Below are 26,619 nucleotides of genomic sequence, written 5' to 3'. Positions count from 1 at the left end.
AGGTTCTCGGAGCTCCAGGGGATGTGACTGACGGCCCCGTTCGGCCCTGGGGGCTTTCTAGAGCAGAGACCATGAGGCCTGGGCACCTGGCATGATCAACCCAGGAGTCAGGGCATCCTGAAGTGTCAGGAAATGCCGCTTGTCCCCAGACTGAGCATTCCGGGGCACAGAGAGCCTACCCACTGGCAGCCGCCTCTGAGGGGCACCGCTCTTCTCCGGCCCTGTCCACGGTCTGGTGCCTGACATCGGGGACGCCCCTCCTTCCAGAAAGCTGCATTAAAGAAGACACAATGAGACCCCAACTGACTGGAAAACGCCCAAACACCTTTCTTTGGATTTATTTTGTATGAGACAGAAAAAAAGTCCGCAGCTTCTGTCACTCCCAGGCGTGGTGAAACGCGGGGCTCCTGGGCCCCTGGGCCCCTGGGCTCGCCCAGACCTGGAGGCTGGCTGTGGGGAGGGAAGCTCCAGGGCCGCCGGACCGTGGCCGGGGTGGGGCTCTGAGCAGGAGGAGGGCTCCCCGGGCATGGGGAAGTGGCGACAGGCCACTGCCTGTGAACCCGGTCCCTGAATCGGCTACGTGCCCCCGTTTTCACTCACTGAGCCGACCGCGCCCCTGGCCACGCTGTGCTCGGGGCCGGGCTGTCTGGCCGGGTCGTGTCCTGGCGGCCCAGGGCGGGGCCTTGACCAGGAGCCAGAGGCGCCGCGGTCCCTAAGGCACCTGTCCTCCCGACCCTGGCAGGATACCTGTGCCTGTACTTGGAGAAGGACGAGCTGCTGGGCAGCACCGTCATCCTCGCGTGGGTCCCCAACTCTCGCATCCAGAGGCAGGACGAGGAGGCGCTGCGCTACATCACCCCCGAGAGCTCGCCCGTGCGCAAGGCGCCCCGCCCACGGGCCCGGCGCGCCCAGAGCCTGGGGACCCCCCACCAGCCCTCCCCTACGGAGCCCAGGCCTGCCCTGACCCCCAGAGATGAGGACGCCCTGGTGGTGGCACAGGGCAACCCGGACGCCGTGCTCGTCAGCCCCTCCCCCCCTTCCGAGGACGGGGAGAAGCTGGCCCGGGGCTTGGGGGTGGCCCCCCCGCCGGCCCACAGCGACTCCGGGATCCTGTCGGCCGTCAGTTCGCAGGACGGGGCCGAGGAGGGGCGGGAGCCGAGGCCCGAGGCCAGCGAGGAGGAGGGCTCCCTGGAGCTGTCGGCGGAGGGCGTGAGCAGGGACAGCTCCTTCGACTCCGACTCCGACGCCTTCTCCTCGCCGTTCTGCCTCTCGCCCATCAGCGCCGCCCTGGTGGACAGCGGCAGCTCCGTGTTCCTGGACAGCGAGAGCGGGTGAGTCCTGAGTCCGACCCGCAGGGCCTGCCCTGCGCCTCGTGGGGGGCGATGGCGTGAGTCCGGGCTTTGCTCCCTGAGGGCTGTGGGCGGCCTGCGTCTCGCCCTGCCGGGGTCCGGCTCTCCCGACGCCAGGGCCTCGGCCCCCGTGTCCCACCACTGATGCTGCTCGAGGAGACGGTGAAGGACCCGCGGAGGGGGGGTTCCGCCTTCTCGCCTGTCCCCTTCCCCTCGGCAGCCTCACCTAGGATAAGCCGTGCCCACAGGGTGGACCTGCCCTGTAACCCAGGCTAAACCCCATGGGCCCAGGCCCTGGGAATCCTGGTGCCCCAGTTCTCATCAGTGGGGGGACAGTGGCTTGTGGCCATCCCACAGACCCCAGGCAGGCTCGGAGACTCCTGGCTGGTAGCCCAAGGCCTTTGGGGTTGCAGCCAAACCAGGCATGTGGCCCAGTCCCCGCATCCCGGGGGAACCTTAACCTTTCTGCCCAGACCCTCTAAGAGGCTGGAGCACAGTCCTGCGGGTGATGTTCTTGTCACTCCCTCTGTAGCCTGAGAGCCCAGGGGCACCCGATGCTGGCTCAGGCCACACCCTGTCCTGGGTGCACCTGACCGGAGAGGGTTGTCACAGCCGGTAGCAGCCACCACGCAGCATCATGAAGGGGCCGCAGGGCATTGCCGGGGTGGGTGGGCCCAAGGCTCGGGAACAGCGGGCTTGCACTATCCTGGAGAGGCCGGGGCCTGCGCAGGCCGGGCCACCTCTGACCTCGGCAGCCCCTTCTCATGCTCCGGGCAGGGTCCTTGCTCTCATTAGGTTTCTGGGTGACAGTGGTCACGCCCCTAAGCCCTGCTGTGTTCAGCCGGCACGTGATCACCAAACTTGAGCTGTGAGCTGGGTGCGGGCGAGGGCGGAGGCCTCAAGCACTGGGGTGGGCACCGGGCTTGTGTGCCTCAGGCAGCTCACAGCTACCTGAGACCCCGCAGGGCGGGTCCTGCCATCACCCCCCCCACACACACACACACCCACAGAAAGGGAAAGCGAGGCTCGGAGAGATTATGTAACTTGCTGGAGGTCGCAAAGCCGGCACGCTAGAGGAGCTGGGTTTGAGCCCAGCTGGCTCTGCCCCAGACCCGGAGCGCACGAGGTCACACAGGACGGACAGAAGCGGGGAGCAAAGGAGTAGGAATCTGAGCTTCTTGGGTTTTTTCCTGGTTTTATCCCCTCAATACGATGCAGTCCACTGGAGCCTGGGAGTGGCCTGGTAACCGCTGTCCACGTACCGGAGAGTGCCTGTGGAGGGGAGCGCCGCGTCCCCTGTGCACTGAGCTGTGTGGGGGTCCCCACCAGAACCGGCCTGGGAACCAGAACAGCCTGGCTTCCCGCCGCAGGGCTTGGCCGGAGCGCCCCCTGGTGGTGCCACCGGCCAGCGCAGGGAGACCTGCAGGTGCTGGTCACAGGCCCAGGTGGCGGGGACAGGTCCCGAGTTCCATCTTGACTGTGACTCAGGTGTGCTGGGCCTGGCCTTTGGTCTCATGGCAGAGGTCGTAGTGGCAGAACCGGAATCAGGGCATGATGTAATGGGCCCCGTAGGGACCCCAGTCGCGTAAGGAGCTTGGATTGGGAGTTCGGGAGACCTAGCCGGCGTGAGCCCGGGAAAGCACTGTGTCTTCTTAGAACCTCCGTCTCCTCGTTCGTAAGAGGAGGATAGTAACCTGTTTTATGGGGTTACCTAGTGAGTTCACCGCTGGCTGCTTGCCCCCACCCCCCGCCTTGCTGGGTCTCCACGCCGGCTGCCTGTGGGCACCTCCCAGGGGGACTCGTCTTACTCTCCTCATGGCCAGGCGATTCCAGATGTGTCTAGACTGGAGATTCTCACCTGGGGCCGAGTCTGCCCTAAGGGACACATGGCAGTCTTGGTACACATTTTGATCACAACGGAGGATGGGGACGTGATTGGCCTCTGGTGGCTGGAGGCCAGGGTGCTGCCAAGCACCCCACATACCCGGGACAGCCCCCCATACAGCGCGGTCCTGTGCGCGTCTCAGTGCTGAGGCTGAGAACCCTCCCAGACACGGGGCGGCCCCAGAGTAAGGAAATTTTGTTTTCCTAATTGTGGTAAAATACACATAACACAAAACTTGCCGCTGTAGCCAATTAAAACCGTCCCGTTCCATGGCCTTTAGCACTCCGTGTTGGGCAGCAGTGACCGCTGTCGGGGTCCCGAACATTTTCCTCACCCCAAAAGAAGCCCCACACCCACTAAGCCACTACTCCCCCTCCGCACTCCCCCAGCACCGGCAGCCACTCCCTCACCGTCTGTCTCTGCGGGTTTGCCCGTTCTGGACGTTTCCTGTAAGTGGAATTGCGGCATAGGCGGCTGTTCGTGGGTGGCTGCTTGGACCGAGCGCGGTGGCCCTGATGTCCCTTGACCATGTCCCTGACGTGGGCCTCCTCTTCGTAGCTGGTTGCCACTCCAGGGGACTCCAACGGCGGCTGGATGCCAGAGCCCCGCTCTGTACCACGTCAGGCCCCCGAGGGAAAGCGGGGGGTCTCTCCGGAGCTGGGGTTCTGAGGCCACGTTAGGAGGCCTCTCGGTGGTAAGGCTCCTGGAGCCAAATGTTTGCATTCCAGAACCCCGGGCCCCCCAATTCCCTTTGGGGTCATCTGTTGGCTTGGAGCTGCTTCACAGACAATGGGCCGATCTCTGGGCGTGCGCAGCCGGCCGTGGTGTGGTCGGGACGGGCCGCGTCTACCAGAGAGACCCCGCAGATCGCGACACGTGCTCTTCAGGCCCGAGCAGTCCGATTAGGCTGAGGCTTCGTGCTGCGACGGCATGGAGACGGACGGGAGCCCTCGTGGCCTCCTGGCCGGGAGCCTGTGCTCAGCTGAGGTGGGGGCAGGGCCGAAGCAGACACGGCCTGCGTCCCACATGGGACCTGATGGGTGTTCCAGGGAGGCACCCTGGTTCCCGACCCAGCTGCACGTGACAGGTCGCTGGGGGCCTTAAAAAGCAGGTGTGGATTCTGGAAGGGGCTGGGGTGGGCCTTGGAATCTGCATTTTCCCGGGCCATTGTGACAAGCGAGGGCCAGGTCTGGGCGCTGGGCACATTCACTTGCCCCTTTCCTCTCCGAGCCACCACACCAGAGACTGTGGAAGCAAGGGGACGGCTCCTCTGCTCCTTCCCGCCGCCGCGCAGTGCCCACATGGTGATGGGGCTGGAAATCCCGCACCGAAGGGTCCGCGTGCGGGACACTGTAGACCAGGCAGTCTGCGCCCGGCTGCAGGTGAGCACGCCCCGGGTAGCCTTGGAAACGCCTTCTGCCCGGGTGGCAGCCACACCTCCAGCTGCTGGGAGTGGGGCCCAGGGGTTTGCGGCGTGGCTGCCTGGTTGAGACCCGTAGCTCTGAAGGGGCCCCAGGAAGAGAGGCGTGGTCCGTGAGCCCCGGACCGAGAAGGCGTCTGGCGGAGGTCCAGAATGCCGGCATTGGCTAGAGCAGCCACCCTGCAGCTGGACTTGGCTTTGAGGACTAGCATGTGCCCATAGCGGCTCCTGGAGCCAAGGGTCCCACTGTAACTGGGCACTGGGTCCCCAGGAGGGGTGCAGGCTCATGGGATCCCTCTAGTGGCAGAACCGGAGAACTACATGTGGAGGCGGAGAGGCAGGCTAGGAGGGGCGGCGGGGACCCCCCACCCCACCCTTGACCTGAGAGCCCCTCCAGCATTTCGTGATGTGACGGCAGTGTCTGTTTGTGTGCTACCTGTGGGGCACAGCCGGGCAGGGCCCGGTTCCCAGATGGCCAAGACACCTGCCACACCCCACCCCCACCCACATCCCACCCCCCTCCCCACTCCCAGCACAGTGATGGCCTGAAACCCTCGACCGAGTGAGCGCTCAAGGCCCACTGGGGAGCGGGCGGCCACGGAGCGCTGCTGCCCGGCTGAGGTCCGAGTCCCGGAGCAGGGTGGGGTTCTGTGACTCCCTCGGCAGCAGGAACAAGGGTGTGGGATGGCCGTGCCGGTGAGGGTGACCATTGGGCAAGGTCAGCAACCAGCCCACCGTCTGTCTGTCCTGGGAGGTGCCCAGCCCCGTCTGAAGCGCCGGTAGGTGAGGGTGTAACATAGCAGGACCCCCGTGCGGGCCCCTGGGGGCCTGCCGAGCGCCCCTGCCCCGGGAAGGGCATCAGAGATGTGTATGTAGCTCGGAACGTGGCTGCCGTCTCCGAAACCGTAGTCTTCTGAGTGCCTGGGAAAGAGCCCGAATCACGGAGGTAAAACACATTGGCGAGAAGATGTTCATCGTGGAGCTTTTTACAGCGGAGCCGAGGGGAGGGACTTACTGTCCGACAGGCGAGAAGTTCACCCTATGAGACAAGGGAGTCTTATCAGGGGTCCGTGGGCCCCCCGCCTCTTGGGCCGCTTTGTGTGTGTGCTCACGGAGGTCACTGAGGAGGGGGCAGCACCCGATTTCCTCAGGCGTCTGTGACTCCCGAGCATTCGGACCTCAGTGCCTCCTGGAGGAAGGCCACGCGGTGTTCAGGAAGGCTGAGCCATCAACGTGGACGTTCGTGGTTCTTAGCAGCAAAGCAGGGCAAATCCCACGCATGTTTTGGTTAAAGTCTGTGGAAAGGCCCTGAGCGTGGGTGAGGCCGTCCCGGGCAGGGGTCGGGGGGCGCAGGAGAACCTCCCGCCTCGCGGGACAGACTCCAGCTCTGTGCCTGCGACGTAGTGGCCGCTGGCCTCCCGCGCAGCTGGGATCTCTGGAAACATGGCCGGTGTGGCTGCCCGCATGGGACTTCCACGCTCCGTCATGTTGCGGGATCTAAATTTAAACGGCGTGTGTGGCCGCCGCGTCGGTCAGCACCGGTTAGAGAACAATGTGCCGAGATGTTACCACGTTGTGGTTAAAGTTTTCCTTTTCTCAATTTTCAAAAACGTTATTCTGTGGTTGTATTCATTTTACGGTAAAAACCGAGTTTTTAAAACCAGAAAGCCGGCTGAAGTGCCCGAGTCAGACTGCTTTCCCCCGGCCTGGACTACATGCTTGTCCGTGAAAAAGCTGTCGCGCTGGCCAGTGACTGAGGTCCCGCCGGCAACTGACGCTGGCGACCTGCCGGCCGGTTCCCAGAGCTGCGCCCCTGCCCCGGGAGAGGCTGCTGTTTCCCGTCTCCTGGGGTCCTCTTGCCCTTTCTGGTGCCTGCTCTCAAGGTGGCCATCCCAGGTGAAGGGCGGCGTGTGGGGTTACGGAACGGGCTGGGGGCCTCTCGTGGTGGCTTCCTGGGTGCCGCGAACCAGCCTGCTCAGATGTGGGTCTAGACGAGCAGGGCACAGGCGCTGGGGAGACGCAGGCTGGTGAACACCAGGTGGGGTCCTGTCGGACGCCCCCCTCCCCTCGGGGTCCCGCTTAGATGCCCCCCTGCCCTCGGGGCCCCGTTCGGACGCCCCCTGCCCTCGGAGCCCTGCTCGGACAGCCCCCCGCCCCCAGTCTTTGCTCCTGCCCTTCCCCATGCCCGCTGCCAGCCGTCACCAGCCTGCCCACTGTTCCGCCGTTCCCCAGCCTTGCTGCCCGTGTCTAGAATGTTCTCCCCTGTGCTGCTGAAGCCCCAGGCAGCCCGTGGGCTGGGGACGACCCTCCTCCCCCCCGTGTTGCACTCTGCAGGCTTCCGCCCCCCGGGGACCCTGTTCCTGCCCCCCGTGAAATCCCTGGCCTGCACTGTTGCCGCCCCTGAGTCTTCGGGTCCGTGCGAGCAGCGCCGTGTGCTTCCAAACTTTCTGTGGCGGCAGACGCTGTCCAGGCGGTCGTTCCTGGCCACGTGTGGCTGTGGAGTGCTGGAAGTGAGCCTCTGGTGACGGACCAGCTGGAGTTAATTTTGTCGGTCCTCAACGAGTTTAAATTTTGATAGCCCCGCGAGGCCAGAAGCTTCCGTGTTGGGCAGTGCTGGTCCCCATGAGACGGTCCCCGTGGGGAGGGCCCTCCGATTCTCTGTTGAAGGGAAAGGGGTCACAGAACCAGTGGCCAGGTGCCCCCCCTTGGTGGATTTCCACGGGAGCCGGAGGGTAGGGGGCTCTGACGCCGCAGGCAGAAGCTGGCGACAAGGGGCGTCCTTGCCCGGCTCCAGGCGGCCGCACCGCGGGACACGAGGCGGAAATAAATGGTATCTTAAGTGCTTTTTGCCTCTAGGAGGAAAAGGCTGCATGACACCGGGCGATCAGCTGTAGAGGCTGAATTATTGATATCTGTCTTCCTTGTCGGTGTAACTGGCCCATGCACACAGGGGACACACCGGAGGCGGGAACCCCAGCCTCTCAGAAGAGTCTGGAACTGGCGGGCTCGGAGATCCAGGTCCGAATGCCTGGAGGTGTCGTGTCAGGGAGCCGCCACGGGGAGCTGGGGGTGTCGCCCAGGGTCCCCCGAAGCCTGCTGAGGGTGGCAGGTGGCGTGAGACCACAGCTCTCAGACGGCCTGGCCGTTCCTTTTCTGCATAGCAGCCTCCGGCCGGCTGGGGGCCCCTGCAGGGGAGGGGGCGAGAGGGACATGACCCTGAGCAGCACAGGGCGTCGGGGGGACGGGGGAGCCTCCAGGCGAGGTGACAGTGTGTTTGCACTGGGGGACGTCCCAGGAGGCGGCTTCAGCAGCAGCAGGACCAGACGGGGGCGGGGAGGGCGTGGGGGCGGCCACCACCATCCCGGAGACAGGGTGCCCGGCTGCCCGACCAGCTGCGTGTCTGGACAGACAGGAGGGGGGTGGCCGCGAGCTGGTGGCGGGTGGGGTGGCGGGGAGGTGGAGGGGTGCGTCCCTCCCTCGAGGTTTCGGGGAGCTCCCTCTGCGCCCCGCCGTGGGCCTGCCCGGTGCCCTGTCACCCCTGCGGGTGCTGCAGGAACGCCCACCTCGCCCCTCCTGGGCCCTCAGCAGCAGCCTGGCAGCCGCGAAGCTGGCAGTTTCCAAAGATCTGTTGTTTGGGTTTGTTTGTGCTTCTGTAACTGGGAGCTGAGATGTATTTCTTTAAAACATCCCATCTCCCGACACCCTGCAATCTGTTCTGGGCTTCGTTAAGACTAATCTTGTCTTATGTTTCTGTAGCACTCGGCAGGCTCCGTGCCGGCTCCCCCTCCCCTCCGCACGCCACCCCCCTCCAGTCAAGGTGGCAGTCACCAGCTGCTCCGTCTGCGGTGGCCGACACCCGGGTCTGAGGGAAGCGGCTTCGGGAAGGGCAGCCGGCAGGCGGGGGCCCCGTGGACCGGCCCGCGCTTCCAGGCGGGCAGGCTAGGAAGCCTGGCGGGGGTCCAGGACCAAGGACATACCCTTCACGGTCTGCCCTCAGCCGTGGGAGCCCCTTATGGGGTGGTGCTGCCGCTGGCTCCGGGAGCTTAGAGAGGCTTCCCGGGAGCCTAGGCTGGGCCTCGACAGTGCCCCGTCCTCCGATGTCCAAATCAGGGAGCCATCAGGGCAGGGCAGGGACAGGCAGGCTCGGTCAGGCTCGGTCCCCTGGGTCCCATGGGACTGGGAGCCCGGCCAGCTCTGTGGTCAGACCCAGGTGTGAACCTGAGCCCCACCATGACCCCTAGGGTGTGACCTCGGCAGTGTGTTTCATCTCCCCGTGCCTTGGTTTCCTCATCTGTGAAATGGGGCCATTGTGGGGAGAGAGTAAGGCGGTAACGGAGAGCACGTGGGGGAGACTCGGCCATCGGTGGGTCACCCGTCGCCGTTGCCAGCACGGTCCGCAGGACAGGGACGCCTGCTGGGCACCTGACCGCGTGCCAGCCCAACGGGAAGTGCTTTGTAGCGGTGTCTTGGGGCTGCTTCGAGGAAGGACCACACCCCTGGCAACTGAGAACAGCAGAAACGGAGACTTTCCGTCTGGAGTCTGGAGGCCCGAGATCGGGGTGTCTGCAGGCCAAGCGCCCTCCAGGGCTCTGGGGAGGATCCTTTCTGCCTCTGCCCATTCTGGGGGCTCCAGGCGTTTCTAACGGCTGCGTCCCTCCATCGCCGACTGTGTGCTCACGTGGCCTTCTCCGCCACGGCTCCGGACACCTCTCTGTGTGAGGACTCGGGTCGCGTGTGTTGGGGCGACTCTGAACCCAGGGCCGCCTCCTCTTGAGGCCCGTGGCCGACAGCCTCTGTCAAGACCCCGTCTCCAAAGAAGGTCATGTTGCGAGGTCGCAGGTGGACCCGAAGTTAGGCGACACTATTCAACCCAGCACGAGATTAGGGTGAGCTGGTGCCTTTCATCGTGGAAACAAGGCCCAGGGCAGGTGCCGTCCCTGCCCCGTTTGAGCGAGAACAGAGGCGCTGACAGCCTGTGTCCCTTGCTGGGGGTCAGAGCGCGTGAGTTCCTGGCTGAGAGGCTGGCCTGGGGGAGGAAGCAGCCGCCGGCAGTATGTACCCGGCTGGGCGCGGCCGCGTTCCAAGAAAACTTTATTTATGGACCTGAAATCTGAAATTCATGGAGTGTTCATGTGTCCTGAAATACCGCCTCCCTTTTGATTTCTTCCAACACCGAAAAACCTTCAGACCCGTTCTTTGTGCAAGAACCTGTGCGTGGACGCGGGTGGCCGCCTCTGCCATGGCCGCCAACACTTGGGAGCAAACGTGATGTCCTTCGGGAGGTGAATGGACAAATGCACGGCGGTCCGTCCAGATGAGGGGTTTCTGGTCATTGCCAGAGAGTAGCAGAGGCTACCCTGGGTGATCGTAGTGAGAGATGTGCTGCTTCGGACCCCTGCCCAACCCAGAGTGTACGAGACAGGAGCAGCCCGTGGGAGCTGTGGGCTTTGGTTATTGGCGGTGGGGAATTGCTGGTTCATGGATTGCGACCAGCGACCAGCGTACCGTGCTAATGCAAGGTGTTAATGACAGAGACGTCGCGTGCGCGTGCACGCGTGTGTGTCGGCTGGGGGATATCTAGGAACTTTCTGCTGTTTTCCTGTAGACCTAAAACTGCCCTAACAAATTAAATCTGCTTTCAAGAACAAGTTCTCAGCTCTTGGGGGGTACGGGGACAGACTGCGGAGGCCGTAACGGGTGATTTTGGTCTCGGCCAGCCCTGAGCAGCAGACGTGTAACGTTGAGCCCCCGTACGTGGTTTAAAATTTTCTAATAGTCTTGTTTTTGAACACTAGATTTTGAAATGCAAAAAAAAAAAAACAAAAACAAAAAACCCCATGCACAGGGAGGTCCCACGAACCCTTCAGCCAGCCTCCCCCAATGGCATCACCCTGCCCGAGACCATAGCACGCCTTCCAAGCCAGGAAGCCCGTCAGCGGCTGGGTGCCGCAGAGCTCTGTGCGGTGATGTCATTCTGTGTCACCATCAGCCCATCCGAGATGCCCCATGGCTCCCTTGTGTCAGCTTGGCACCGCCAAGAAGACCATCCCACCGTCGAATTGCTTTTGCATCCGTGCCGGTCGTCGTTTGGGCGTATTTGTGTGGGTCTAACAGCCACCCTTTTTAAAAGTGAAAAAGAGACACCTAAGAGTAATTTTAACGGTTATCCAGCATACCCCAAATATTACCATGGCAACGTGTGATCAACGTCCCATTATTGGTAATGTCTCTGGGGACCGAGTCTTAGGAATCCCGCGAGCACTTCACCCATAGAGCTCATCTCAGGGTAAACTCGCCATCCTTCACGTGCTCGGGGCCATGTGTGGCCCGGGGCCACCGCGTTGGCCGGCTCAGTCTGCGTCCGGCTGTTTTGTTTAGATTTTTCTGGGCAGCCCTTTCCCCTGGACGTCCCTCTCTCTTTGTCTGTGATGGCTGGGCAGCTTCTAGGAGGAGGGCTGGGCGGTGTTCTGTTGTCCGTGCTAGGGAAGTCCTGCGGATCTGACCCCTCCCTGGCTCTGAGCAGGGATTTCCGAGGTCCCCAGCGAAGGGTGTCACCCAGAGAAGTGACCGCACCCGGCGGGTCCCCTGGAAATCATATTGTTGCTGTCTGCCCTGCAAAGGACCGTCCCTCTTCAGAAAGCTGGCCTCTTCCTGTGAAAGCTGTCAGGACGGGGAGGAAGGAAGTGCGCCAGTCCCTCCAGAACCGAGAGGGAGGAGGTTTAGCCTCCCGGAGAGGGGGCAGTCCCCGGGGACGCGGGCTCCCGCTGCAGGAGGCACGTTGGCCCTCCTGCTCTGCTCACAAACCATGACAGCCCCTCTGGGGGTCCTCGATGCAACCGTGGATGATTTGTTGCGCGGGGCCTGGAGGGATGCTCGCCGGGGAGCTCTTCTCTCTGACGGCATGAAGCCGCCTTCGGGAGCAGGAAGCCAGGGTCCCCAGGGCTCCCTGGGTGTTGCCTCAGCAGCCCTGGGCCGGAGCTCCAAGGGGACCGCAGCAGCTTCCGAGAGACGGAAGCAGGAGCTCACAGAGCAGCGACGCGGCAGCGCCTCCCAGGTGAGATGGGGCGCTCACGCTCTGTCTCTGGGGACCCACGTCGGCTGTTGCAATGTAACCCAATACCGATGACATTCTCCCTAAAAGAGAGGAGTAGTGGCAAATGACCTTTGTCTTTTTTTGGGGGGGGGGTTATTTGCTTATTTGAGAGAGAGAGCGTGCGCAGGGGGAGGGGCAGAGGGAGAGGAAGAGAGAGTCCCAGGCGGGCTCCCCGCTGACCACGGAGCCTGACATGGGGCTCGGTCTCACCACCCTGAGACCATGACCCGATCTGAAATCAGGAGTCGGAGGCTTCACCGAGAGCCTCCCAGGTGCCCCCGACCTTTGTCTTTTGACTGAAACGTCCTCGTACCCGTGCTGTTGCGCCAGCACTCGTCCCCAGCAGAGTGGTCCAGAAGGACATTCTTGCTTGGGTTTTCTGTTCGCTTCAGCCAATGTTCCTCAAACGCCTGTGATGCGCAGGGGGACCAAGCGCTCCTGGTAGAGCCCCCACCTCTGTCCAGAACATGCGTCCCGCTTCGGGGAACCCGAAGGTATGGTTTTCCTGATGATCTGGACTTTGAGGGTGGAGGCCTGGACTCCGAGGCGAGCAGGTAGCCCAGGACAAGTCCCTGCCCTTCCTTCGCGCAGGCGGTGACGCAGATCGGTCCCCGAATGCAGTGGTCCCGGACCCGAGCCCCAGGTCCCATCACGGCTCTGTCCGGCCACATGCCCTGGCAAGTCCCTGTCCTCACGGCCCCCCTTTCTCCTCCACACGGTGGGCACAGTGACCGGTGCGACCACAAGGCTGGCATGGGCTGTGGCCCCTCCGTGCTCCTGGGGTCCACAGTAGCCAGGAGCTCCCCCCGCATCTCAGCCTTAGGTCCCGGGAGGGGGGCCTCGGACTGGCTCAGGGTTAGAGGCACAACCTCTGCTCTTCCATTTTGCTCGGTGGCCTCCAAGAAGGTGCGGATCTTTCGGGAAGAGGGGCCTGTCCTCAGGGTCTCTGAGGGTCTTTGGAGCCAGAAGGGGCTTAGGAAGGAGGTGCCTGCCAGGTTTGGGGAACATGGGAGTAAGAAGCTGGAAGGGGGAATGTTCTGGAAGGGGGAGGGGAGGGTGGCTGTCTTCTGGCAGGAGACCTGTACACATGAGGGAGGTGGGGTAAGACAGACCCCGGACCCAGCAGAGGGGGCAGGCGGGCGGTGTGGCCTCTCCCAGGAGCCCCGGGGCTGGTGGCTAGTGCAGGCTCTGTAGACGGCAGACGCACCAGGGTCTGTCTTGCTTCTGTAAATATTTAAACACTGGAAGGATTATTTTTGGTGGCTACGGTCTCTCTCCGAGCCTGGCGGGCTGCCGGGCTGCCAGGAAGGGTGTCGAGTGACAGCGGGCTCCCTGCACGCCCCCACACTCCCCGTCCTGGTGATCCGGGGGCCACCATTTGATTGGGGTCGTGGCCCCCCCTTATGGGAGCGTGTGGACAGACAGAGGCTCCCAGCCTGTCCCCCACGGGTGGGAGCAGCAGGACAAAGGTGGGTGTCACGTCTGAGAAGTTTCCCTGATGGTAGTTGCAAGTGACAGTTCCCTGAGCTTCCAAGCCGCTAGCCGTGACATGCAGGGCCAGGGGCCAGCCCAGCACCCCAGGGAGGCCGCCAGCTCCGCCAGAAACACCCGGAGTGAAAGGGCGCGTTGTGTGCCCCCGGCTCCGGGGGGCCTGCAGAGAGCCCGCCTTGGGGGGCCCGGGCAGGCGTGTGAGGAGCGCACTTCCCGAGCAGCCCCAGCTGGCGGGGGACAGGCGAGGCTGTGGGCACCCAGGGCCACTGGCCCGGTTGTCTGCAGAGCAGGCCGCCCGGCTGCCCGGTCCCGGCCGCGGGATCCGGTCTGTGGGGGACCTCAGGGCCGCGTGACTCCCCCCACCCCAGGAAGGACCTGGCTGGCGCCGCCGCCCCCGAAACTCCATTTCCCCGGAGGTGGCGCTTCGTGTGCCCAGCAGATGGCAGGCTTCCTCCAGATCAGCCGGGTGTCCCCTGCCCGCGGCGCCGCCCTCCGCCTGGCCGGCCCCTCCCCCACGCCCCGCCCCGCCCCGTCCTCCGCTGATGGCCCTGGGACCTCCTCACGGGGGACCCCCCTCCCCTTTGTTGCAGCCCCTCCTTGTTACGTTCCCCTCTGTCCCCCTCTGCCGGTTTGCTGAGCCCCTCCTCGGTGGCTGGGGACCGGCCAGCGCCTGCCAGCTCGGCCAGTTACACAGGGGGCTGCGCGCTGTTGGGGAGGGAACTGGGGTGCGGACGCAAGCTCAGACCCAGGCCCAGCGGCCTCCACCCTGGGACCCCGTTCTGCCCTTCCCCGTGGCCTCTGTCTGCAGCCGCTGCCTTCTCCCCTCACTGACCTTGGCTCCTCTCGGTGCTGTTGGCAGAGTTGCCGACATGACCGCTCCCCAGCCCACATCACGCCAACCACGGCCTCCCCAGAGACCAGACAGGCTCTAGACGGGCTTGGCCTTGGCCCCAGAGCAGAGGCACCGGCTGCTGTTGGACCCAGGAGTGAGGTGCCCCCAAAGAATTGAAAGGAGGGGCTCGAACGGGTACGTGTACCCACGTTCGCAGCAGTGTTCTCACGGTCGCCGGAAGGTGGGAGCCACCCGAGGTCCATCCGTGGATGGTGGATTAACTCAGTGTGGTCCGTCCACCCGGTGGGATGCTGGTCAGCCATAGGAAGGAAGGACATCCGGCCACCTGCCCCGTGGACGGACCCAGAGGACAGCGCGCTCAGCGAGGTCAGCCGCTCACAAAAAGGCAAATACCGGAGGGTTCCACTGACCCCCTGGAGTCGTCCTTTGTAGAGACAGAGGGTTGAAGCCAAGGTTGCCAGGGGCTGGGGACGGGAAGGGGAAGGGGAAGTTAGTGTTCGATGGGGACAGAGTTTCAGTTTGGGACCACAACGTTCTGGTGGTGACGGGTGCACAGCAGGGAGAAGGTGCTTAATGCTACTGACCGGTGCACTTAAAAATGACTAAAATGGTAAATTTTATGTTGTATTTGTCCGCAATAGAAGAAGGGACAGCAGGGCCACTGGGACGGCGAGAAGCCACCCGGGTGCCCGTCTCTCCAGCCTTTTGGGAACCAGGGTTTGCGATGAGATCCTGTAAGCTTGCGTGGGTTGTCGCCTTGGACTTCAGGCTCAGGGAGGTCGCAGGCTGCTGGCCGTGGGCTCTGGTGTGGCTCCGTCTGGAAGGAGAGCCTGGCACGGCCATTGGGGTGCCCTAGCCAGAGGGCTGATGGTAGCCCAGGCTCCCTCAACCCCAGGACTCCTCTGGCTGGCGGGGCCCACCCTGGGAGACAGCCGCCAGCTCTCAACACGGCTTGTTCGGTCCTCATCAAAGCGGCTCAGAGTAAAACCAGAGCCGGGCCCAGGAAGCTGGTTCTTCCGGAAGACTCCCTCCGCCGGGCAGGAAAACCAGGAGGAAGCCAGAGCCTCGTCAGGATTAGTTTAGGGGATCGATACCACCTTCCTGTTTTCCAGAACTTTGAAAGATAGATTCTCCCCCAGTGTCCTGGACCCTGGGGAACTGAGCAGGCCCTTCTGGGCATAGGCACGGGGCCCCGCGGCAGAAGGGAGGTATCCGCAGGCCTGGGGCCGGCTCCCTAACATGACCACCACCCTCCCCAGGACCGTAGGAGGGTCCAGCAACGGCCGCCGCATGGTGCAACCTCTGGGTCTGGCAGGTGTTCAAGTTCTATCATAACTTGCCCTGGAAAGGCCAGCGCCCCTGACCTCTCCGGGGCCCCTAGGGAGGACCTCAGGCCGTCCCCGGGGCCCACGCCTGGCTCATGGGCCGGCCTGGCTGGGAGCCCGACCCCGTGGTGACTCAGCACCTCTCGTCTCTGCCGTGCAGGGCCGTCCTGTGGACTGAGCCTGCTCAGACTCGCTCACAGGGGACCACGGGGCCTTTGAACAGTTCTGAACTCAGCAAAGGCCCTTAGCCTCGGAGCGTTTGGGGAGGGCAAAGACACGAGCCCTTATTAGGACTTTATGGCGGGCACAAAAGCCCGTGTCTTTTCACCCTTGAGCTCAACCAACACCACGCTTCCCTGGGGGGCTCTCTGTCACCCAGGCTCGGAACAGAAAGGTGGCTTGCTCAAGGCCACATTTCTAGAGAGGACAGGGCAGGCGGGGTCCCACACCCCTGCTCCCTAGACCGGTAGGGAACCAGTTAAGGAGGCTTTGGGCATTTTAACCACCTCCCGGGTGATGACCCATATGCGGTGGCCTGTCCCCGGCAGGGACTCAGCTCAGGCCACCTCTCCGGTTCTGTAATGGGCAAAATTTGTTCCTGGCTTCGGGGCTTTTCCACCAGGGGAAGACAGTGCTGCTGGTCAGGGTCTTAAGTCACCCCCCACATCTGGGTGCCCTCAGGGCCCCCTGGAATCCCGTCAGCGAGTGAGATTGACGGGTCAGTGCGCCTTGGCCTTTCAAAACACCAAGTTTGACTTTGTATGATGGACAGTAGAGAGACGTCCCACTGACCCCTCCGCGCCTTTTTTTTTTTTTTTTTCAATTTAAGAACATCCTTTGGGGAAATATTTTCTTTCTTTCCTGATTGAAAGGCTTCTCCTTGGCAGGACTGAGGGGTCTGGGTCCCCAGAAAGAGCCTGGCACGAGAGGGCAGCGGGGGTTGGGCTGCGGCGGCAACAGCCAGCCTGACGGGGACCGGGGAGTCACGGCCAAGCCCAGGGCTCTCAGCAGAACTGGCTAGGACAGGCTCCACCATACTGGGCAGAATTTGGGCTTTGGTTTTTTGAGGCTTTAACCAACAAAACAAGCAGGGGGCCACTGAGTTTTGCTTTGCCGCTCATTGCCAATCAAGGGACCAATATCCCATGCATAGAACCTTCCAGAAAAATACCCTTCGCCCTGAAGTTAATGATTCGGGTTTTGTTCCCTCTGTGCTGGGATTGGTTCGTGGCATGGGATTTCGATTCACCAGGAGAAGCCCCGGCTGGTGGAGCAGGGCGCCCCTGAGCCTTGTCTGACCTTTGGGCAGCTCCGTGGCCAGGAGTCCCCTTCCCAGTCGTGCCCACCACGCCCCTTGGGAACATGCCTGCTGGAGCTGACTGCGGGTTTGGGTTCAACGCATCTGCACTGGACAAAGGGACACTATGTCCAGTTTGGGCAAATTGGCCACAGCCGTGGCTGCAGCCTGGAGACGGGTCCATCAGCTCGTGTGACCTCTCCAGCCAGGGCGGCTTTGTTTGAGGACTTTGGAAAGACCATACAAGACGGGGCAAATGCCCACTTGCTGGGGAGCCCAGGGCTGGTGACCAGGATAGCATCTCCCTGGCAGATTCGGGGAAAATCCTCAAAGTAAATAAATGGGACGATTTCTGCGTGGGTGTGATACCTTCCCCTCTTTCCTAATCCTTGTGCCTGGGGTGCGATCCCCAGGGCAAGTTCTGGTCCTTTTGTTACTGAAGGTCGGCATGGGCCTGGGCAGGAACAGGAAATACCGGCTTAAAACCCACACCTCTGCACGTGTACACGAGCATGTACCCACGGCACACCGCACGTGCAGGCGCCCGCAGACGCACGAGGCACAGAGAGCACACGTGCGCGTGTTCTGATGCACAGAGGCACACAGACATGCGTAGGCACACACAAGCACATGACACGTCCACGCACACGTGTGCACACGTATGCAGACTCCTGCGGCACGCATTACGTACATGGGCACACGTGTGTGCACAGACGCACATACACGCAAACGCGGCGTTTCAGGGAGAAAGCTTGAACATACGTCGTCTGAGGTTTAAAAAAATATTCAACAGCCTCCTGTTCTCTCCTCTTTAGTTTTTTCTTTGTTTTTGTTTGTTTTGTTTTGTTTTGTTTTAAATCACTTTCAGAATGGCTGGGTTAGTTTTCCCAAGTTTAAGATGTTCCCCTGCGTCTCTCCTATTGGCACAGCAGCCGGGACCTCAGTGGGCTCCCCGGGGGTGAGGCCACAGTCCCAGCGCTGGAAGGGAAGCGCGCTTCCCAGGGATGCCCTCCAGGGGCGGGAGGCGCGGGGCTGGTCCTCGATCGCCAGGCACATTCCGGCTCCTTTTTATTCTCTTTTAAAAATAAACTCCTTGGGGCACCTGGGTGGCTCAGTGGGTTAAGCCGCTGCCTTCGGCTCAGGTCATGATCTCGCGTCCCGGGATCGAGTCCCGCATCGGGCTCTCTGCTCGGCAGGGAGCCTGCTTCCTCCTCTCTCCCTCTCTGCCTGCCTCTCTGCCTACTTGTGATCTCTCTCTGTTAAATAAATAAATAAAATCTTAAAAAAAAAAAAAACAAAAAAAACAAACAAAAAAAACTCCTTAAAGAAGAGTTTGTTGCTCACGGGCACCCACATCGATGTTCTGGGACAATGCCCGGTGCCGGTTGGGGCTGGGGTCCTGGCCTGGGAGGATGTCCGGGCTTAGGAGGAGGCCAGGTTCTGCCTTGGACGACGACACTGGCCACATCCCCATGGTGGACCTGGTCCTGTCCTTCTGTTGCCCGCATTAGAGATGCCCGGGCCCCGCTCACATCCAGAACCTTCTGCAGAAACAGAATATATCATGGGGGGCTTTGTTCCAAGGGAGCTGGGAGACAGCAGAGACCACAGGGCGAGAACGTGCCGCTGACCGCTACTCCAGACTGTCCTCTGGGTCGGGACCGATGCCGCCATGGCATCCCCAGCGCCCCTCCCCCTCCCCGCCGCCCCGTCCCCGCGCTGCCCTGCCTGCCCAGGGGAGGGGTCGGACACCAGTCTGGCTGCAGGCTTCTCACTACACCGGGGGTGACATGTCCCATGAAACTCGCAGGACACAGGGCTCAACTACACCCCTGCAGGGTCAGGATGGCTGAGCCTCTGCTCCTGGAGGGAAACCCCTGCTGGGGTTTTGGTTTCCAAGATTAAATCCATCCAGTCCCGGGGGTGGCCCTGCCCTTCAATAAGGCAAAGGATGGGGCGTCTCGGGCATCCTGGGGTGACAGCCTGCCCCCCCACCCCCGTTCATCCTCCTAAGCTTTGCCTTCCAGGATGGGACATGCCTTTGTCAGGGGAAGCCCATGTCCCCTTCTGTTCTGTCTCTGCCCGTGGAGGTCTTGGGGTAGGGAGACTCCACAAGGAAACCCTGCAAGTGGGGGCTCCCGAACCTGTCCTGGGGGCTGGGCCACCACCAGGGTGATGGGGGGATGCAGGACTGAGATGTTTGCTTTTTGTTTTTGTTTTTTAAGATTTTATTTATTTACTTGACAGACAGAGATCACAAGCAGGCAGAGAGGCAGGCGGTGGGGGGGGGGGGTGGCGGGAGGAAGCAGGCTCCCCGCTGAGCAGAGAGCCCGATGCGGGGCTTGATCCCAGGACCCCTGGATCATGACCTGAGCCGAAGGCAGAGGCGTTAACCCACGGAGCCCCGCAGGCGCCCGAGATGTCTGTTCTTGAGCCCTGATTTGAAGCCATGTTGGTGCCCACCAGAAGCTTCCGTGTGGGTCGGACTTCTCTCCTGGAGGACGGCCTGCGTTTAGGAACCGAGCATAGATGGGCAATGAGGACCCTGTGCCCGGCACGTCCTAGAAAGACCAGGTCTGAGGCCAGTGACTAACATGGGCAGTGGCGTTTGACCCCCAGTGGGCAGATGCCTCGGGGCCGTGAGGTAAGTGGCGCTGCCGCGATTTCTACGAGTGTTAATCAAACACTTTTATTTTCTGATTATCTCTCCGTTTGATGGATGGCAGACGCCAGCGCAGTCAAAATAGAAACAGACTCCAGTCAGAACATTTCACGGGAGAAATCAGCCGCTGCAGGGAGCAGAGCACGGCACCCCGTCTGCTGCCTGGCAGAGAGTTGCAGTGGGAAAAATTATTTTCCATAACCTTTTTGCTTTCTATTTAAATTAAGCTTCGCCAGGCAAGTTTGGCAGTAACAGAGGCTCCTAATTTGGTCCCCCTTGACCTCTGCTGCCTTGATTGGCAGTCCGCTGTCGGGCTGGAGGTTGTGCCTGGGAGGTGAGAGCCAGCAGAACAAATGTCCAGGACAGCCCCGCGTCCCCCGAGGACCCGGGCGGAGGGGGGAGTGTGCAATTAGAGAGGTCTTCACACAGAAAGTTAATTAGCTACTAAATAGCATTTAGCACAGTTTACGATGGGAAATGCGCGTCGGAGAGCAAATGGAGGAGGTCTCACCGGAGAGCGGCCGCCGCAGGGCGAGGGCAGTCCCGGCCGGCTGGCATCGCCCCTCCCCGGGGCCCACACGGCACCAGGGCCGCAGGGCTGGAACCGGCGCTGCCCGGGGCGGGCAGAGCGGGGGAGCAAGCAGGGCCCACGAGAAGGACTGGCCGTGTCCCCAAGCACGGGCCCCTGTGAGACAGGACGGGCAGGGACTGTCCCCTGAGCAGCCCACCCGGCCTCGGCATGGCTCTCCCGCACCACCCCGCCCCTCCCCGCCTGCACACGGCTCTGCCTCCCTGTAGCAGCCAAGGCTTGAATGTGTCTCCGCTTGCTGGGGACTGCGTCTCTAGTGGGTTGAGTAGCGTTCCCCCCAAATTCATGTCCACCCAAAACCTCAGATGCGACCTTACTCAGAGGGTCTTAGCCCACGTAAGGGTCGAGTCGAGTCCACGTGGGGTAAGGGTGGGCACCAGGGGCGAGTGTCTTTGTAAGAGACAGAAGAGGCCACAGACAGACCCCGGGGAGCAGGTCTTGTGAGGACGGAGGCAGCGGGTGGGAGGGAGGCGCGACAAGCCGAGGACGCGGAGGTGGCCGCAGCCCCAAGACGCCGGGAGAGGCAAGGCAGGATTCTTCCCTCCTGCCTTCGGAGGGAGCGCGGGCCTCTGGACCCCTCGATTTCCGGGTGCTGGCCTGCAGGGCCGCGAGAGTACACTCCCGTTGTCTTAAGGGCATCGAGTTGGCGGTGATCTGTTCCGGCAGCCCCGGGAAGCGAACAGTAGTACGCCTGGACCTTGTCCACGTCCTGAGGGGCCAGGAGGCCGGTGTGGGTACTGGTGTCTGAAGGCAGAGTATGGCTTGGCAGGCGGGCTGAGTGGGAGCGGGGGGGCCCAGAAAGGTGAGGCGGGGGCATCCGGACAGCCCGTTTTCCGTACGGCCCAAGTACTGGCTTGGGGCTGGTCGTTTGACCTTCACGCTTTATTTCGCTGTTGAAACTACGGGTTGATGCTCAAGGTCAGTTTTTTGTGTGCAGAGGGTAGGTTTTTACTTTGTTTGGGTTTTCCGTTTGTTTGTTTGGGTTTCTTTGCCCTTGATGTTTTTCGGGATTTGGAGGGATTTTGTTTTCTTTCATAATTATAAAAGTCACACGTGCTTGCCAAAGTGATTTTGGAAGAGGGGGGAGAGCTTGCCTAGGACCGGCCGCCCAGCGCGGTGGCCCTCGGTGACACTGGTGTGTTTCCTCCTGCCTTTATTTTTTGTCCGTGTGTGTGTGACGCCTGCCTTACCTCATAGAGCCACGCACATGCTATTTGGAAAATCTGGTTTCTTGGCTTAAGAAAAATAATTTAAAATCCTGTTATATGTGATACGTGCAAAAAGCACTTGGGACATGTGTGAAGGTGCAGCATTGTAGAATGAGCCCCGTCTTCCCGCAGCCGCGTGGACCGGAGCCCCCGGGGTCTCCCGCGGTGTCTGGAAGGAGCCGCCTCGGGACGCGGAGTGCGTGGTCTCCTTGCTCCTCCGCGGGGGCCTGTCCGCGTAGGTGCGCCGCTGCCAACAGCATCCCCTGCCGTGGGTCTGGTTTTGAGCGTTACAAAAAGCTGCCGTCCTCTGCAGTCCCGTGTGACCCAGCTCTGCGTCTCGGTCATGCCTGTGGTCGCCTGTATGGACGGCAGTGCTGGCCTCCAGGCTTTGCCTGTCTCTGGTCGCCCACATGTCCATCCCTGTCTGGTTTGTCTTTGGGGTTTTTCTCGAGGAATAGCACTGTCCTGGCAGTTCCCGCGTCCGTCCGCAGCGTGGGGAGCAGACCCCTGGGGGGGCACACACGGCCTCACACCATGCGATGCCCCTGCGGTCTTCCCCCGCGGTGGGCCCGCCGTGCTCCCGCCCCAGGACGGCACGGGCTCCATCCTGCCGTTTCCACCTCCTCCCGGCTCCGCGTCTCCTTAACGGCAGTAATTTTTAACGCCTGCACAAGACCCTTTGGGGTAGATGTGCGACACTTCCCTCCACCGCACGCCTCTACAAGGACGTTTCCTTGTCTCTGGCGCTCCGGGTCCTGCGAGAAATGTGTCCGGACTCCGCGCGCCAGCGGCTCCCGGGAACAGACTCGGAGGGGAGCACTTTCAGCTCTCGGGACGCGGGACACCTTGCCCGCTGCTGCTTCCCAGGCCTGAGTCTTGGTGGGGGACAAACCGACAGGTGTGTGTGCCACGCACACGTGCACACAGCCTCTGTGTCTCCTTGTGTGTACGCACAAGGTTGAATGTAGACACGTGTGTGCACACAGGCGTGTGCCCTGAAAGGCCCTGTGGTATTATTTATCTTACCAGAAAAAAAAAAAAGAGGAAGACGTCCCAAGTGTTTGTCTATAGAGACTGTCTGCATACGCGGCGCCCGGAGCCGTCCTCAGGAAGAGGTGTGGTGGGCGCCGTCTGGAGGGGACAAAGGCCTCCTGCAGGGTGACGGAAAACGTCCAGCTGAACATGATGCCGACTGCACGACCCTGTTTGCTCCAGCGTGTCCGTGTGCCGTGCGTGTGCCCCGGAGTGCCCCCCGCCCCACTGGCTTTCCGTGCAGGCGCAGGATTGGCTCTGGGCTGGGGCTGGCAAGGGAACGGGAAACCTCATGATTTTGCTCTACCCGCGTCTGAGTGTCTGAGTTTGTAGCAAGCACATTCCTCTTGGCATGAAAGGATTCACGGAGAGGACTCGGGATCTGCCGGTTCACGGTGCCTCGGGCAGGAGGAGACCCCGCTGGACGGCCGACCTCCCAGCATCGCTTTCCCCCTGTTTGGAAATAGCTCCAGCGCCGCTGAAGGCGCTAAAAGCCGCGTTCACTGGCGTTCCTGGGTGACGGACGCCTTCGAGTGGGTTTCTGTGGGTTTATGCACGTCGTTTCTTCTCTGAAAGGACATTGGCCCAGTTTCTCCTGGGGTCTTTGTGGTTTTTATGGAAGAGCACATCACAGAGACAATGCGCTTAGTCCTTGCGTGGAGGTCCCCCAAACCTCCTTCGGACCCTTTTGGAATAGTTTTCGGGGAGACCAGGAGGCAGCAGGAGACCATCTGGGGTCTGCGCGCATGGCCTCCCCGCGTCTCTACCCCTCCCACCCGCCGCCCCACCTCGGAGGGCGCGGGGCGCTACGGCCGGCTGACGGAGGGTGCCACCCCGCCCCCACAACCGGCCTTTCCAAGCTCCCCGGGTCCGTGAATAGACATTTCGCTCTAAGAATACTCTGTCGGCCAATGTCCCGATCCCGGTTTGCCTTAAACACCCTCAGCCAAGCCAAACAGTGGCTCGGGGCCAGGAACCGGGCCCAGGGGATGAAGAAACCGGAGAGGAGTGGGGGGCGTCGTCGGGAGGGCGGGAGGAATCAAAGACAAGGTTGGTGCCGACGTCAGCCGCGGGCGAGGGGCTGTGTGCGAAGTTCAGGTTTGCGGCGTCCACCTCGGGGCCGGGATTTCCGTGATGGTAAACGAGCAGCCCTCCCGAAGGAGGCAGGTGATTTTATTGGTTGTTACCGGGACTTGCTGGTTTCGGTGGGGTGCGGTCGAGTCCCCGGGGCACCGTTCTGCGTGTGGGGGACGGCGTGTTTCGGCCCCGCAGCCCGGGCGGCTGTCTCTGCCGCAGGGGCTCCCGGACGTGGTTTACACCAACCTTGGGTGTGGGAAGGAGACGCGGGGAGTGGCACCGAGCCCGAGCTCTGCATCCAGAATGTTCCCGCCTCAAGCTCTGCTCTTCCTCCCCCGCTGGCTGTTTCTCGGTGGGTCCCTTCACGCCCTGGGCCTCGGTGCCCATGTAGGGAAGCGAGTTGGTTGGCCTCGTGGTCTTTGAGGCACTTCTGTGACCCCGGGCTCCTTCTCTGGACAAGCTGGCCTCCAGACGCCCCCGACCCATCCCCCATAAACCTCCGCTGGTCTTGCCACTTTGGGAAAGGTGTTCCAGCCCGCCAGGCGGAGCTCGCTGACACATAGGGTGGTCAAGGAGTCCTTGCCCGTGAAGCCCAGAGAGAAGATGAATTTGGGCTGAAAGCCTGAAAAAAAAGGAGTTCATGAAATTTAATCAGATGCCTAAGGGGAACACCTAAATTTAGTCAAATTATTATTAGTATTCATTCCATTTTTAAATCGCCTAGAGGAACATCACCAAAAATGTCGGGAAACCACCAGCCTGGGTGGTGAGGCCTCGGTTTCTGCAGAGCCGGGGGCTGGGGTGTGGCGGGGCACCACAGGGGTCCCTAGAAACCACACGCCTGCCGCCGGTGGCGCCCTGGCCTGGAGCTAGAGGGTCTAGGCTGGGGAGACCAGGGGACCACGGGGTCAGACACGCCTGAGGGTTTCCTGCGTTTGGTGTAGTACAGGACCCACAGTGAATCACTTGTTGACGTCGTCAGCCCCAGGCTGTGGTTCCCGGAGCGCCCATGCGCGGCGTCAAGAGTGTGTGAAGGACGACCCCACCCAGGGTCTGCTCCTTGTTACTTGGCTACTTGGTCCGCCCGTTACTTCGTCTGGGCTCTTCCTCTGCTGGTTCTGAGTCTGGGGCGGGCTTCCTGGTGCGTGGGAGAAGTTCCCAGAACAGGTGTACAAAGGACACCGGGGCCCCTTCCTTCCTGCTCCTGCTAAGACGTAAGACCTGTGTGATCTGAGGCCCAGCAGACTGGAAGCGGGGCTTTCTAGGGCTGGTGACCCATGCCAGGCATTTTCTGAAAGGTTTTATTTATTTATCTGAGAGCGAGAGCAAGCAGGACAGAGAGGGAGAGAGAATCATAAGCAGGCACTGGACACAGAGCTGGCCGTGCGGCTCCATCCCATCACCGTGAGATCACGACCTGAGCTGGAATCAGCAATCGGACACATAACTGACTGAGCCCCCCAGGCACACCCCCCGAATTCCAGACATTTTTGCAGAAAAATGACACGAGGCCAACGTAGTACCTGTTTATTGCATTGCAGAACCTGCGGGGTAAGGAGCCGCGCTTCCGGCCGCCCCCGGACACGTGGTGCTGCTCCGGCCTCTCCGGCCTCCCCCAGCATCACATTGTTGGTGTTGGCTTGGGGTCCCAGCTTTGTCCTGAAGGGGTCCCAAGGCTGGCAGGTTAGCTGGGCTGGGCCTGCGTGTGCCCAGCCCCTCCCCCAAGGCTGGGAGCTGGGTCCCGCCGCAGGTGCACATCCACTGCCTTTCTCTGCCAGCCCAGGGGTCTTGCCAGCGTGCCCCCGGAGCCTGGCCTCTGCCAGGGTCTGGCTCTTGCCAGAACTGTGTTCCTCCTTCTTTTCCTCGGGCTTGCACAGCTTCCCAAGTGTGACCATGAGCAGGCTGAGGGCACGCAGCTCACGTGCGCACTTGGCTCTGGAACGCTCTCATTTGCTCTCCTGTGCTAATTCCTGTAAAATCCAGGAGGGGGGAAAATGTGTATCTCTGCTTTTCGTTCTTTTGGGGTTCAGAGAGATCTGCTTCCTCTTCCTGTCTCCGTCAAGTCTGTTTCAAGGATGGAGTCCGCCAGGAATGAAGCGGAGCACCAGGTCCTCAAACGCCTGGTTTGGGAGCAGCCGGGCGTGGTCTCCAGACTGCCGGGGCTATTAATTATTCCGCCTTATTTATTAGATGTACCCAGCGTCCCTTAGCCTCCAAGCGTATCTGCAAATGCCTTAAGGGAAAGAGAACAACAGATGATGGCTGCCGTCCGCGCCTCCAGCCCGTCGTGGATAATACCGCATAACGACGTTAAGTGGGGACGGCCCCGCGCGCTGTCCCGCGCACACCCCGAGTCTACCTGTGTGACAGCCTAATGCATCAGACACGGGGAAATCAGGAACTCGTGAAAGCCGCCGGGCTGTTTAAATGGCATTTTTCTTAATTCTGCTTAGAAATCGGATGGCGTCTTTCTATTGAACTCGGGAAAAAAAGCAAACAGAAACAGCAGCCAGAGGACTGGCATGTTCTGTGCCGTCTACCGTGCGGCCTGGCCAGCCCAGCCCCGCTCCCCCTGGGCCGGCGGCAGAGAAGAAGCAAGGCCTGGCCTGGTTATCTTTTCCTAAATTGTGTTGGTAATAAACCTGAATAATGGGCCGGTTCCCTTCCTCCCCGTGATTTACGCCTTTCATAATTAGCCCTGCACGCTCACGTGATGTCAGGGACAGAGAGACGGAGGTAGTCGCCAGGCTGAGACGCTGCCCTCCTGGCTCGGAGCAGCGCCTGACCTGTGATTTATGCCCCGCTCGGCCTGTCATTCCTCGGCCTGCGGCTCCCCTGTCCCTCTAGGCGGGAGCCAGATTGGCCGCGGCAAGTTCTAGAGACCAGAGCCGCAGACCGCCCGGCCTCCGCTCTGAAAATCTGCAATCACATCAGAAACGACTCTCTTAGCCCGGGGGGACGGGTCCCTGGGGTGCTCTGGGGCCGCGAGGTCTCCGGAAAGCTTGTCAGGCTCCCACGGGCGGCGCAAGGGGCCGGTCACCCAGGCCTCGTGCCCTGGCTGGCCGTTGGGGAGGTGACACCGACTGTCCTCCCTGTGCCCCGCCCGGCTGGGCTTTGCCAGCATACCCCCGCGCGGGCCCCACGGCTGCGCGGTCAGCGGAAACCAGACAGAGCCCAGCGCCGCGGCTGGATTGATCGCACGCTGTCTGTGTGCGTGCGTGTGTGTTTGTGCGCACGTGTGTGTGCTGTCAATTACGGCGGACGTGCCTTCGGTTTTGCTTGGAATAGTCAGCTTAGTGCGCCTTCTAGAAATGGCCAGAGCCTGAGAGCCTGACGGG

The 26,619-nt window shown here is 61.8% G+C and overlaps 1 protein-coding gene across 4 annotated transcripts in view; it reads left to right on the top strand.

Annotated features, from left to right (window-relative positions):
* TBC1D16 (TBC1 domain family member 16) overlaps positions 1 to 26,619 on the top strand; it is a 74,046-nt gene that overhangs the window by 14,218 nt on the left and 33,209 nt on the right. For all 4 annotated transcript variants that reach the window (XR_004280366.1, XM_032319641.1, XM_032319640.1 and 1 more), the window contains exon 3: positions 743 to 1,331. Coding sequence is in view for 3 of the 4 variants with exons in the window: in XM_032319641.1 (XP_032175532.1) it covers positions 743 to 1,331 (589 nt within the window). In the remaining variant the exon portion in view is untranslated. The remainder of the gene's footprint in view (positions 1 to 742; positions 1,332 to 26,619) is intronic.

Source organism: Mustela erminea, chromosome 18 (assembly GCF_009829155.1).
Source record: "Mustela erminea isolate mMusErm1 chromosome 18, mMusErm1.Pri, whole genome shotgun sequence".
Classification (NCBI taxonomy): Eukaryota; Metazoa; Chordata; class Mammalia; order Carnivora; family Mustelidae; genus Mustela; species Mustela erminea.
The sequence above is the reverse complement of the archived record's forward strand: the minus strand, read 5'-3'. Positions and strand labels throughout refer to the sequence as shown.